The sequence below is a fragment of the Vulpes vulpes genome, chromosome 9 (assembly GCF_048418805.1).
Source record: "Vulpes vulpes isolate BD-2025 chromosome 9, VulVul3, whole genome shotgun sequence".
Taxonomy (NCBI): domain Eukaryota; kingdom Metazoa; phylum Chordata; class Mammalia; order Carnivora; family Canidae; genus Vulpes; species Vulpes vulpes.
The window spans coordinates 40,470,514-40,484,695 of NC_132788.1; the positions used below are offsets into that span (position 1 = coordinate 40,470,514).

At 44.8% G+C, this 14,182-nt stretch overlaps 2 protein-coding genes across 9 annotated transcripts in view; one reads left to right on the plus strand and one right to left on the minus strand.

The window, feature by feature from the left end:
* Positions 1-9,992, minus strand: part of MTIF3 (mitochondrial translational initiation factor 3) — a 15,023-nt gene extending 5,031 nt beyond the window's left edge. Inside the window, exons 1-2 of one of the 8 annotated variants that reach the window (XM_025996705.2) lie at positions 9,872-9,992; positions 4,034-4,108 (exon numbers count right to left, since the gene is read on the minus strand). The gene's annotated coding sequence lies outside the window, so the exon portion shown is untranslated. Of the gene's footprint in view, positions 1-4,033; positions 4,109-6,881; positions 8,955-9,291; positions 9,401-9,871 lie in introns of those variants that run through there. The other 7 variants (XM_025996702.2, XM_025996700.2, XM_025996701.2 and 4 more) reach the window with 7 other exon arrangements.
* On the plus strand, positions 25-12,744 carry LOC112918632 (uncharacterized). The gene is made up of 6 exons (XM_025996699.2): positions 25-64; positions 7,704-7,879; positions 8,530-8,699; positions 8,786-9,311; positions 9,599-9,798; positions 9,885-12,744. The coding sequence occupies exons 1-6, from the start codon at positions 25-27 to the stop codon at positions 10,141-10,143; spliced, it is 1,371 nt and encodes a 456-aa protein (XP_025852484.2). The 3' UTR covers positions 10,144-12,744.
* Positions 12,745-14,182: the final 1,438 nt, after the last annotated feature.

Below are 14,182 nucleotides of genomic sequence, written 5' to 3' on the forward strand. Positions count from 1 at the left end.
GTTCAGTTAGTTCATCCCCGGGCTATGGTGCTGTGGTACATGAAGGCTGTGAGTGAGACTGCAGGTATGTCATCTGCAGGAATGTTACAGGTCCGGGCCTAGGGAAGTGACACCCATGACGCAGACTGTCAGGTGACTGTGGTCACACTAACCCGTGGTGGTACCATCCCCAGTGCAAGTTATTGTCAGAATAAACCATATATGCCCAGTGCTTTTGTTTCCCAGTATTTCTTCCCCCAATACTATCTCATCTGACCCTATTTCCCAAGGATCTTATAGTGCCAACTCCATAAGCAAGTATCATCCTAAAGGTTTGTTTAGGAGAACACAGCATATAAAATCCTTGGTGATTCATAAATGCCAATTCATAAACTTTGAGTACAATCAACTGCTAACAATTTATCCATACATCCAATGGTATACAGAAGACAAGAGCACTCTTCTGGGAAAGAGGACTCCCCATGAGGAATCTGACCCATGGGAACATCACTGAGACTTTCAAGAAATGCCCTGGCGTGAATCAGTGTGGACCTCAGAAACTGTACAGATGACTCACAAGGCAAGGCATGACGACCAAATGTTAACTAAGCATGAGGCACACATGGTGATAACTGGGGCTCTTATATCTGGCATTTTGCTTTTGTACTTGCTTCTCTCCCCAGTGGCCTTCTCCTTACATTCACACGTGAGGGGTGCAGGCTGGAGGAGCAATGAGAGGACCCAAGTGTGTAATCTGGGGTCTGCTTAGCAACACAACTCAAGGAGCTGGGCCTGTCCACGACTAAAGAGGAAGGGATGAGGGGCCTTCAGCAGTGCTTCTCAAAGAATGGTCCCTGGGTCACCTGCAGGAGAGTCACCTGGAGTGTTTGCTAAAACTGGAAATGCCCTCTGGTCCCTGGCTTTGATCCCACCAGGCTGTACAACCACTGATCCTACCCCCATCACCACTCCTCCTTTATGCCTCTAGTGACGACTGCTATGGAAAACAAAACAAAACACAGGACACAGTAAATTGAATGGGAAGTGATGGGAGGCACATATTCTCACTTCTGTCCTCACCTAGCTAGATAACACCCATATTTATCATTCTGGCTCCAGCCTCTCCCCTGAATCCCAAACTTGTAGAGTTGACTGCTGAACAACCTGTCCACTTAGATATCCAGTGCCACCCACAGTGAACCCCCACTGAGCTCTCAATCTTCAACCCTCCGCTCACTCCTCTCTCATATAAAGACCACAACCCTTCCAGCTGCTCAGGCCCCAAACAGCAAAGTTATCCTTCATTCTCCTTTTTCTCTTAGCAACTTAGCAGTGCATCTGGCTGTCCAACCTCTAAAAACATCCACGATCCAACCACTCCTTACCTTCTCCATTGCTATCACCCCACTCCAAAAATACCATCCTCTCTCACCTGGTTTACAGTCACTGCCTCCTGAGTGCCCTCCTGCTTCTGCCCCGACCCCCTATAATTTATCACCACATGGCACACACATTGACCCTTTAAACATGTACATGGCAGATGATGTCCCTCCTGTGCTCAGAACCCTCCACTAGCCTTCATCGCACTTGAGGTAAAAGCCAAGCCTATGAAGTGGCTCATAGTACCCCCCTCCCCGACAGCACCTACCCCACTCTCCCAGCTCTGTTCAACCTCACTGGCTTCTGGGCTGTTCCCTGACAATACTGAACACAGTCTTCCTCTGGGTCCTTCTACCCAGTAGTTCCCTTCCCTCAGATAGCCGAGTGGTTCATTTACCTCAGACCTCGGCTCAAGTGTTACTGCTCAGCGAGACCTCCCCATCCACTTGAGAATACCATACACCCCATCACTTTCGAATCCATTACCTTGCCTTTTGAAAAAATCCACTGCCTGACATATATTTATTTGCATACATATTCATAATCTCTCTCTAGAATGCAAGCTTCCCAAGATGATGTAATTATCCATTTTGTTCACTGCTATGTTCTAACACCAGAGCCCAGAGCCTGGCCCAGCTGAGTGACATGCTAGTGAAACGTCTGAGCCAAAGGCAATAGCCAGGACCAAAGTCAGCATCTGCTGGCACCTGACCCCTAGGTCCTCAGATGCGTCATTCCCTAGCAATATACACAAATGCTGGTAACCCACACTCTTCCCATTCTGGCTACCATTTCAAATGTCCACTGACCCTAGTGAGATCTATGGCCAAATGTTCCACCCCCAGTGAATGAGATTAATTCACTTATAGTCCTTACCTGGTTGGGGACTCCAGCTGTACATGTGGTAAAAGCTCTAAAATAGGAGCAAACTGGATTTTAAATAGCTGAGATACTACTGCTTAACCAAAAAAGCCAGGTATTTGTTGGTAGAGGAAGACCCTAAACCAAAAAAAGCAGGAAAGCCTGAAGAGACCAGAGAAGACTTTTTTTTCCATTTATCATCAGAAAGATAGCAGCAGTGCCAAATTTCACTGTGAGTCAGGATGGCACTAGCAATGGATGAAAGCTACTGTGTCCTGGGTAACAAATTCTCAACACGTTAAATCAGATATTATTATTTCAAAATGTAGGATTTTTTTTCAAAATGTAGGATTTGTATTTATTTATTTTTAAAAGTTTTTTTTACTTATTTATGAGAGACAGAGAGAGAGGCAGAGACATAGGCAGAGAGAGAAGCAGGCTCCATGCAGGGAACCCAGTGCGGGACTCCATCCCAGGACCCTGGGATCATGACCTGAGCCGAAGGCAGATGCTCAACCACTGAGCCACCCAGGTGCCCCCAAAATGTAGGATTTTTAAAAGCAAGTAAGCATATAAACAGCGGAGGCATAGGAAAAAGATGAAAAGAAATTTATGAAAAAACCTTGGTTGTTTGTGGTTAAGGACACAAGTGATTTTTCCCTCCTTCCTAATTATCATTTTTTTCCTCAATCTTTTACATGGAAGAAATATTTTTTATACTAGCAAATAAATTACATTTAGTTACAAAATAAAGACAATATATTTCAGGAGAACAACGTAGAGATTATTTTAAAGCTTTAAAAACACCTTCCAGGAAGAAAAAAATTTAAAGAGTAGAAAAATACTATATTTTTCTTTAAATTCTGTACCATTATTTAAATTTTAAAACATTTTAAATTTCCTTGACTTACAGAGCAAATAAGCTCCAATACTAGCTAAATTTTGGCTTTGTGTCAGCAAAGCTGAACATATACTTATTTCTTCAAAATACGTGCTTCACGGATAAAAGTATGAATACAATGTTAAGAAACAAAGCTGTGACATTACTAAATTTGAATCACAAATACCTACTTAAATTCAAATAATTAAAAAGCTTTTTTTAAAAAAAGATTTTATTTATTTGAGAGCGAATGCAGGTGTGCACAAGTGGGGGGGATGGGCAGAAGGAGAGGGAGCAGCAGACTCACTGCTGAGCAGCTGACTCTGAGATTTGACCTGGGCTGAAGGCAGATGTCTTCAGCATCCCATTGAGCCACCCAGGCGCCCCGAAAAAGCTTTTTATTAGGAAAAGTTTCAAACATGTACAGGAAGAATAGTATAATAAAGCCCTAAGCACCCATCACACAGCTTCTTAATAGCATGTAGCCAAACCCGCTTCCTCTCTGCCTCAACTACTCTCCTGCATCCTCAGCCACCCATGGACTATTTCAAGGTAAATCCTATCGCGCCAGCAAATTCTTCTGTATGTCATCTCTGAGAGGTGAGGACTCTTGTCTTTTTAATAAGCATAATAACATTACTCCAACTAATAAACATTCCTTTATGTTATCGTATATCCAGTTTCCGGATTTCCCCCACAGTATTACAATTCCATTTGTTTATGTTTCATTCACATGTCGGTAGCATGGATAGACGCCCATTGGCCAAATGCACAGCAATTTCAACATTAAAGAACTGTGGCTGAAAGTTGTTTCAACACATGGAATATGCAAAAACCTATAAAAAAGATCATTTACCAGAACCATACATGACTACTACCTCAACTCCCAACTGTGAAAATTGGTAAAGAAAAAGGACTAAGCGCTCATCCTACCTTTTTAGAAAGAACTGCAATCAGCAATCATCTCCAGTTGGTGAAGAAAAGCTCTTTGTTAGAAGAGAATGTCAGCTAAAAAATAAGTGGAGAAGAAAAGTAATTTAGAAATCACTATTTTGCTACCTGCAATCAAATCACAGATTCAGGCAAGGGTGGATGTAAAAATTATTAGGGAAAAAGCTAATGAGGAAATAAGATATTCATATGGTGCCAAAGGGTGACTCAAAGATTACTTGCAAATTGAAATGGGAAAAACACACTTTGGCCGTCACCCTCCTTAACCTAAGGTCAGACACAGCATTCCAGCGATGGGACAAGCTGACATCCTAGTGCACACCTCCTTGTGACACGCCAGGTGTACGGTGCCTTCTGTGAAACAGTCCTGCCAAAAAAGGTTTAACCTGAATTTGGTCCAGCCTCCAGACCTGGCTTCCATTTTCCAAGGAATACAAGGACCAGATTCAGGAACAGGTCAGGCATCACCACAAGGAAACAATCTGACAAATACAGACTGTGGGACCTCTGGCTTGGTGTCAAAAAAAGTCAATTTATGGGAAACGGAAAGGGAGTGGGGCGATTCTTGAATAAAAAGGCAGAGGAGACATAACTATAAAATGCAATGTGTCTGAAAAAAAGCAACAAAAAAGTGATGTTGAGATACAGGGAACAAGGGGAATATGGACGAGATTGCTGCTGGACCGGGTGCCCTCCGAGAAGTACTGTGAACTGAACTGTCTCAGGCGGGAAAATGCCATTCTTGGGACTCTGAAGTATTCAGAGTTCTAGAAGACCATGACATCTGCCACTTACTCTGACAGGATTTGGCAGAAAATATGTGTGCGGCATGGCAATATTTGCTCAATCTACGTTATGGTTACACAGATGTTTGGTTATTAGCCTTACGACTGTTCTGTATGTTTAATTTTGTTCCATAATTAAGTTAAAAGAAAAGCAAGAGCCCACAGGAAGGAAAAAGTTCAATAGTCATGCCAATATGAGTGTTCCAATCTGAATAAACTATGTATGCCACTATAATTTAATAAATTGGTATGCTAGCTTTATGTATCTTTTAAAAATGTTCTCTTCATTAGTTTCAAGGCTATACCTAAATGAAGCCTATGTCTAGGGAAATTTACAGATTTCAAAGTCTGAATTGTTTGGGAATGCAAGTTGCCTTTTTCTTCAACTAGTTTTCATCAAAGCGGTCTAAAAGTGTCTCACCATCATAAACAAAGATGGTTTCAATTTGAAGTAGAACTTGTGCAATGTTCGGCTAATAGTTCAAAGTTAACATGTTTTGGAGTAGCGGTTCCCAGAAACTGGAGGCCTACCAGCATCATCTGGGGATGCTTTTTCAAAATACAACATGTTTCCTTGTTCCTCTCTTTTTAAGTACCACTGGGTCAGGACCCACTTCAGAAAAGAAGACACAAGAAAATAAATGACAAAACATTATAAGGTAAGTGGGTTCAAGTAGTTTAGGTTACCTGGGATTACAAGAGCAAAGGTTAAGGAAAGGTTAAGAAAGTTTTCAGGGTGGACGCAAAATAGGAGGCCTTGCTCTCTCATGAAATTCTGATTTAACGTCGATACCTCTGTCAAACAAGTAGTGGGCTGAATGAAACAGCAGTCTAAATAGAAACAAAAATGCTTATGTTCTTAGGACAACTTGGGTGGCTTTAGTCACTTACTTCCACAGCTATCCCTTCTGAGACATCCAGAACTATCTGAAAAGTCAATAATCTTAAAGTCATTTACTTAAAGTGCACAAATTGTATAGTACGAGATATCCATGTTTGGTTTCACCGTAATTCAGACCTTATCAAGATCATCCTGTGCTGCAGGAATCTGTATACCTGGTGGGAGTTTTAAATTCTGTAGCTGATTCCACATTGTAGGGAAAAAACATGTAATTTCCTTGTTGTTCTTTGTTTATCTGAGACTGGATCACTGAAAAAAAATCTGTATCCTGCAAGCACTGGGGGGTAAACTGACAAGTGCCCTCAAGGCCCTTTCACTCTTTTGTCTTAGAAATTCCTAATTTCAGTCCTCACTCCTCTGGTTGGACCTCTTCAACACCATCACTACCTTGCCTGGGACTATGTAAGAAAAATAACTGCATCATTCCAAATGTATACAACACAGAGTAATTTTAATGTTTGATCCACATATTTCCTAAGAAATTGAAAGAATTTTAAATGGTAAGCCACAGAGCGGGAAATTATGAAATAAATATATGGCTTCGTCCTTACAGTGTACTTCATGAGAGCTTACGGCTGTATTCTTTATACTTTCATATTAAGTCTGCAGTTGATTTTTATATTATTTTTAAAAAAGATTTTATTTTTATTTATTTGAGAGAGTGAGAGTATGAGAAGGGGGAGGGTCAGAGAGAGAAGCAGATTCCCTGCTGAGCAGGGAGTCCAGGGGGTCGATCTTGGGACTCTGGGATTGACCTGAGCCAAAGGCAGATGCTTAACCAACTGAGCCACCCAGGGAACCCTCTGCAGTTGTTTAAAATGAACAATAATCTTTGAGAACTAGTTCCCAGACTTTTATTATGGAAATGTTTAAACATACAGAAAAGTTGAAAGACTGTACAGTGAATGATACCCACTCATCTAGATTCTACATGTTTCTATCTTTGCTTTATCCATCTATTTATTCTTCTCTCTATCCATTTCATTTGTCTTGATGCATTTCAAAGTAGCTGCAGACATTGGTACATTTCATCCTCCAATACTTCAGCATGCGTTCAATTAACTCGTGTTCAATATTTGTTTATGAATCTTTCCATTTCGAGGCAAAATTTACATACAATGAAATGTACAAATCTTAAACATACCCTTTCATTAGTTTTGACAGGTACAAACACCTCTGTAACCAAAACTTCTGTCAACATGTAGAATATTACCATCCCTCCAGAAAGTTCTCTCATGCCTCTTCCAAGTCAGTCTCCATCCTCATCCCCATCCAGAGGCAACTGCTGTTCTGATATTTTTCCATCACAGTCTGTTCTCAGATTTCATACAAATGGAATCAAGCAGTATGTATTCTTTGTTGTAAGGAATCTTAGAGTGTTTTTGCTGCATGGATCGTTAGTTTGTTCCTTTCTATTTCTGAGAACTGTCCCAGTATACGAATATACTACAAAGTTTAAATCCAGTTTTCTGGTGATGATGAACAGTTTAGAATGTTCCTAGTTTTTGGCAATTATGAATAAAGTTGCTATGAACATTCTTGTACAAGAAAAAAAAAAGTGATCAAATGATTACTGCTCCCAAGGACAGCTGCAATCCCCTTATGATACGTTATTTTGAAGGAAAAAAAAAAGATACATTATTTTGCATTACCTGTTATAGTACCTCTTCAGGAGGTACTGATAGTGTATTTGTAATGAAACTTCTTGGAAAAAAAAAAAAAAACTTCTTGGAATATGATTTAAATATGTGGTTATGAGGGAGTCCTATCCTATAAGAAATTAAATTGCTTGCACGTTCACCACTCTTCTTTCCTTTATCGCTCATGTTCACAAGCTCATACTTACTGTTATTTGTGGTTCCCAAGGGGGTTGGATCAAAGTTACATAGATTCTAGCGGACTAAATATTTGTGAAACTAATTTTGCCAGTTCCTAGGACTTAAGAATCCTCTCTCACACCTTTCAGAGCGGTTTCACAAGGTCCTTGCTTCTGCCCACCACTCGCCAGGGGCTCATCTGCCCGCTCGCTGCAGTGCGCTCCGCAGCCTCAACAGCAGCGCACGGAACCGCGAACCGCGGGCACGGAGCCTTGGTGCTGCTTGCTCTCGCTGGGCTCCGGTTTTGCTCTTCCCCCCACAGGGGGTACAGATACTCTCCATTCTCAGGTTGGCCTTTTATAAAAATTCTAACTTATTTTATATTTTAGCTATTTTACTGAAATAGCTTAATGACTGTCCAGGAAATATTAAAAAAAAAAAAAGGCTTCTAAATCCAGAGCTACAGACTGAATATCAACGTTGGAGTCATTCCTGCACGTCAACCTTCCACGCCGTCATTTGCTCTTCTAGAATTTGCTATCTCGGTGCCTCGCACCACAGCCGGTGCAAACACCCCTGCGTTTCTGCTCTCCGTCACCCTCCTCGCTAACCCAACACCACGTCTCATGAATTGTACTTTCTAATTCCTCTCAAATCCAAAGAGGCCGCCCCATCCCCACGGCTGCCGCCACCCCGGCCGAAGACGCTCCGCTGCGGCTCCCCGCCTCTCCCCTCCCTAAAACTGCCCTCGGGTAGGCGCCGGCATCTTCCACGGAGCCCAGAGGCTCGCGCCACCTCTGCAGGCTCCGGACTCGAACGCTCCTCCCTCGGGCGGGGGACGCGCCAGGCGGCGGCCTCGGGCTCCCTTTCCCCCGGCATTCTTGGTGCAATGAGCCGAGCCTCGCCTCCTTCCCCGACCCGCTCCCCAGTGTGCTGAGCTCGGCATTAACGCTCGAACACCCCATGCTCACGCAGGCTCGCTTTCCCACTAGCACCTACAACTACAGGCCTGTGGTTATCGCGCTGCCCCTCCGCCGGCGGCGAGCTGAGGCTGCGAACGCCTCCGAGGTGCCCCTCACGGCACCGTCCCACGCACGGCACAGCCGTCGCCTGGTCGGACGCCCCTGCACTCTGCCCTCCCTGAGGCCGAAGCCTTTCATCACACGGACGTGGAACTGCGGCTTTTCAGTAGCAAAGGTTATTTACTCCTATCGAGGGTCTTACGCCACAGGAGCCTACGCAGGGAAAAAGGAAACCCCGCCATCATCGAGCAACCTTGCCCGCTGCACACGCCCCGCCCCGCGATGCTCCCTCCGGGGACCCGGTCCGCGAGGAGCCGCGGCCACGCCCACACCGGGAAGCAGGAAGCGGACCCCGCGCGCCTCGGCCAGAGGGGGCGTGGGACGCCGGCGTGCGTGCGTGTCCCTGCGTACGCCGCGACGGCGGGGCGGGGCGGGGCGCGCAGGGTCACGGGGGACCGGCGCCCGGCTAGGGCCCGCGGTTCCCGGCGGCACCGGCAGCATCGCGGACTCACGGACGGCTCGAGAGCCCGCCGAAGCCCCGACCCCGCGGCAGGGTCTGCGGCACCCCTCCGCGCTCCGGCCGGCGCCAGGGCGGCACTGCCCTTCCAGGGACTCAGCCGAGCGCGAAGCCGCTTTCTCGCAGGCCTGTGCCTAAGCCCACGTCTTCCCGCCGCAGGCGCCCTCTTCCCTGGGCACCCCTCGCCTTTAGCTTTACCTGTGCCGGGCCGGCGACTGGTAAGGTCTGGCGGAAGAGGCCACGGATCGGCCCCCGCCGCAGCCCCCTTCGCTCTCCGTAGTGGGCGGGGCTTCGGCCCGCGTGCTTTAAAGGAAAGGTGACGCAGGGCGGGGCGCCGTCCAGCTGGAAGGCGGAAGTCCTCCGACAGAAAGTGCGGAGGCCCGGGTGTGTGTGGGGGGCCTGGTTCTTGTGGGCTCTCGCTTTTAGTGTAATGTTGAGTAAAGTAGTTCATACACGTTCTTATAGTTCACGGTGGTTTAAGGAGCCAAACTGCTCCGGTTTGCAGGTGAGCAAACAGCCAGGCCGCCCTGGGTTCCCGAGCGTGGGGTCCCCGGAGGCCGATCCGGAGATGGGCTCCGGCGTCCCCGATCCCAGCAGTGTCGTCCCTGGGAGAGCCTCCAGCAGGCCGTCAGTGTCGCGAAGGCGAAACCGACCTGTGGCGGCTCAGTGGCTTGTCCGGAGACCGCAGGGCAGCTGCAGAGCCCGGTACCCCCCCGCCCCCCGCGCTGTCACCCCTGCCGCGAGGCCCCCGCGCCGCCTCAGTCACCTGACCTCTCACCTCGGCTCCACAGGAAATTCCTCAAGACCCGGTGGGAATCTGCTGTGGTGACGCAGCGAAGACACCTAATGAGAGAGTTCACCAGACCAGAGGAAACAGTACGTGCAGCGGAGCCCTGCCGAACACATTGCTTCATTCTCCTTAAATCCTCCTTGCTTTATTACAGATGCAATCTCTGGATCAGCCTTCGGAGCTCCTTGAGAGCAAAGGCCCAGGGTTCTATTTCTTTGTCACATCCCAGCGTCTGGCACATGAGGTGCTCGTTACGTTGAAATAGTGAACTGGTAAACCCAGAAACAACTGGTGTGTGTGTGCGCCCAAAGTCCAGGGTGGGCATGCGTGTTGGCCATTTCCCGTTACACAGGAATTAGGCCAGCAAAATTCTTCCCTAATACCAAGATGTAAGTTTGTTGAGATGCAGGAATAGAGTGACTAGGATGCCTTGGGGATGGTAGGTGCTCGGCAATTACAAATACTCGAATTTTCAGTGTTTACCTATGGGCCTGCCGGGCACCCTTCTAAGTACTTTATTTTTATCAAGTCATTTAATCCTCAGGACAGGCTTCTTACCCTATTTCACAGAGGAGGGAACTGAAGCCTAAAGTTCAGTAATTTGCCCAAGGTCAGGCAACTAACAGCAGAATCCAGAATAAAGAAATGCAGGCAGCATGGAGCCAGAGTGGGTGTTCTTGATGCTAAATCTTCCTTAGGCTGCTAGACTAAATAAAGTAACTAGGGAAGCAGTAGAGTTTCAAGTCTGTGAGGATATTCAGTGAAACGTGTGAAGTTGAAGAGGTTTATTTATTTTTAAAGATGTTATTTATTTATCCATGAAAGAGAGGCAGAGACAGGCAGAGGGAGAAGCAGGCTCCCTGCAGGACTCGATCCCAGGACCCCCGGATCACGACCTGAGCCGAAGGTAGATGTTCAACCACTGAGCCACCCAGGTGTCCCAAAGGGGTTTAATACCCAAACTAAAGACCTGAAATTTGCTAAGATTGTAATTTGAATGAATTAACTTCCAAGTGATTGTTGGTAACTGGAGCTACTGTCAGCACCCCTTTGGTGGCCCCTCCTGGGGCATATGTGTCCCGGCTAGGTGATTTGGGAAGTTTTCTAGATTGCCATCATCAGGTATCTCAGGAAGGAGATGAGCAGAGAAACATGCACGTTGCAGATGTGCCCTCAGAGAGAAGCCTTTTTTTTTTTTTTTGAATCTCTTATCTTGAGCTCTGCTCTGACCTCCAGCTGAAATGGGACATGGCAGTTTTTAAAAGAGTCATTGAGAGTCTTACATTCAGCTCCGTTGTGATGGACTTTGAATACCCTTGAATAAAGATAGTAAAGCAGGCAACTGGCTCTTCCAGGTTCTCTTCCTGTATTTATGGCCAACTTCTTAGTTTTGGGGAAATATTATTACTATGCCAAATCCTCTGTAAACTGATTGAATATGGGTATAGAGTAGGACTCTTGGAAATTTACACAGCTTTCCCAACTGTTGTTATTTCTATTCATAATTTACAAAAACAAAAACCTAAAATAAAAAAGTGTGATTCAATAAGACTCAAATCCAGGTGACTAAAACCTCTACATTTTCCTCCACAGAGGAAATTCCGTGTTAATTTCTGTGGTTGGCCCCCCGAATCACGTGGTTCCTCACATAATGCATATACTGGTGTTTTGCTCTGCTGAAGGATTAAAGGAAATATTCTGTCCTCTGCCTTGCCTTTTCGCTTCCAAAGTCCCCTCTCCCCACAGCATGGAGGAAACCTTTGCAACAGGGAGGCCCCTAAGACTGTGTTTCAGCCTGAGGTCAGCAAGGTGCAATGTATCTGTTCCACAAAGTAAGTGTTCCATGGGTGCTTTCTTTATACAGTTATTAACACTAGGCTGTGTCTTCATGATGCCACAGTCACTACAACAATTACTTTAAGAGGCTAATCTTAAACTCATCAAACCCTGTGTTCATTTTGAGGTTACATAGATGAGTCAAAGCCTGTGTGGCTTCACATATTCAACATATTCTTCAACAACTGGTTGTTAACAGCTTATAGCTAGTTTATATATGCTCTCCAACATGAGATTGTAAGCTCTTATCAGGACAGTTTTGCTAAAATAGGGGAATTGAAATCTGTTATATGTGAGATCCTGTGTGGTACCAACTAAATCTAGCCGACAGCAGTTGTCTTAAATGACAGCAACTTGCTCATTTCAGTGCCTTAACGGCTGAGAGGGTCCACGCTCTCCTTAGTCTATGTTTACAAGCTTGTCAGGGACAGGAAAGCAAGGTGTGTGAGGGGCTATGGCAGAGTGTGAGATAACTCGTCCAAAACATCCTGAAGATACCCTCAGCCGAATACCGAGTGTCCATTATGACAGGGGAAAGCTGGAAGCCTTGTGGAATCTCTTCTGTTTGCCCTCAGGCAGAAGTGTGATTAATCTATTCCAAACACATAAACATCCACACGCTTAAGAAAGAAAAAAGTCTCGGCAGGGAGATTTAGCATTCCCTGAATAGTCTATTTCGATGTTTTGAAAGACTGAGGGAATCTCTTTCATTAACCTAAATCCATCATGTGGCTGCTTGCACCAATTCCCAAGAAGAGCTGGAAGACATCTGGTGACCACATCTGTGTTAAAACCCTCCATGTCCTCTCAAACTATTATTAGATTCAGGATAATTTGCCATGTGCAGAATTTCCCATAATTTTGGACTCCAGACTAATCATTCCTCTTGGCAAAAAATGATGGCACCAATTTTTAGAACATGACGGTTGTGAATGAGCAAAATAAATTCATCTAAAATTAATGACATATTGTAATACATTTTTTGGAAAGTTTTCATGTGTGCTAAATAAAAGAGTAGTTACATATGGAAGGTCCATTTATCTTCTGTAAAAAGTCTCATGGAACCGAACAAAGCAGAAAATAGGTCCTAAGTCTCCATTGGAAAAACAACAGAGCCATGTGTTTCCATTCTAAAGGGTATTAAATTTGGGGGTGACTCAGTTAACTTTGGTCATTTTGGTTTTTTTTTTTTTTTTAATTTTTATTTATTTATGATAGTCACAGAGAGAGAGAGAGAGAGGCAGAGACATAGGCAGAGGGAGAAGCAGGCTCCATGCACCGGGAGCCCGACGTGGGATTCGATCCCGGGTCTAACTTTGGTCATTTTGAAACACTTGATGAAAATCATTTCCATCACCGTCGCCGGACACCCTGCAGAAATACAAAGAGCTAGTAAAGGAAACCTTAAAATATGTACAATGTGTACTGCGTAAATCAGAGCAAAACAGGATTAAGTTATTAGCATTTCACATTGTACGTAAAACCCAATGACATTTTTAACCATGTGAGATCTAGTTATAAGACCCTTTGTGGAAGGCAGGACTGAATAAATAGAATGTTAGCCATAAAACAAATGTGTGATCTCAGCATTGAGAAGCTCCTCAAGTGTGGAGTTGTACATGTTTACTGTATCAGGAAGACTTTCCACTGTATGGCTCTGTCATTGTTTGGCTTCTTCTGCCCCCTCCCCGAAAGTTGCTTGGTTCTGCTGCAAAGATTTTCAAGGCTGTTTTGTTGGCAGCTTAGGACACATCCATGACCTTACCAAAGTGTAAGCAAAAGCTCTCAGTTTTACTTCTTTCTCACTTTCTTTTTCTTTTTCTTTCTTTTTTTTTTTTTTTTTTGCAACAGTAAATCTATTAATTTTACAGTCAGTTGAACAGCAATAGATTAATTTGTTTAAAGTCTTGTGTTCACAAAACCTGAACTGCAGTGGCTTGAATGCTTGAAACTGCAGTGTGGTGGCTGAAGGGTAGACACTCTTACAACTTGCTTGGGAAGGGTGGCGGGCCGTCCACTGTCACCTGCTTCTCTGCACAGGTGCTGACCCCTCGGTCGATCTGGGGCCTCCTGGCAGGGTAGCAGGAAGGCTGGGCCTTTTGTGTGCTACAGAGAACGCTTTTCCAAGGACCGGGCCCGTTTTCTCCAGCAGCCACAGGAAGCAGAAGAAAGAAGAGGTTAAGGGCCACCACGAGGGTCAGGATGGGTTAAATTTAGTTAACATCAGAGGTTATAGCTTTTAACAAGAGCTTCAAGAAAACTTATTCGAAGATGCAATTTGTTTCTTCTTTGTCAACTGTTATTTTTCTCTTTTTGGTCCTATTGATAGTGACAGCTTAACAAAGTTTTTACATGCTGGAGGTTTTCATCCTTTAGAGAATAAGGGATTGTGTTCCTAAAAAGAGATGCAGGTGGAGGACTTTATAAAGCTTCCATGATTTTCAATTTGGGAGCTTTAAAATA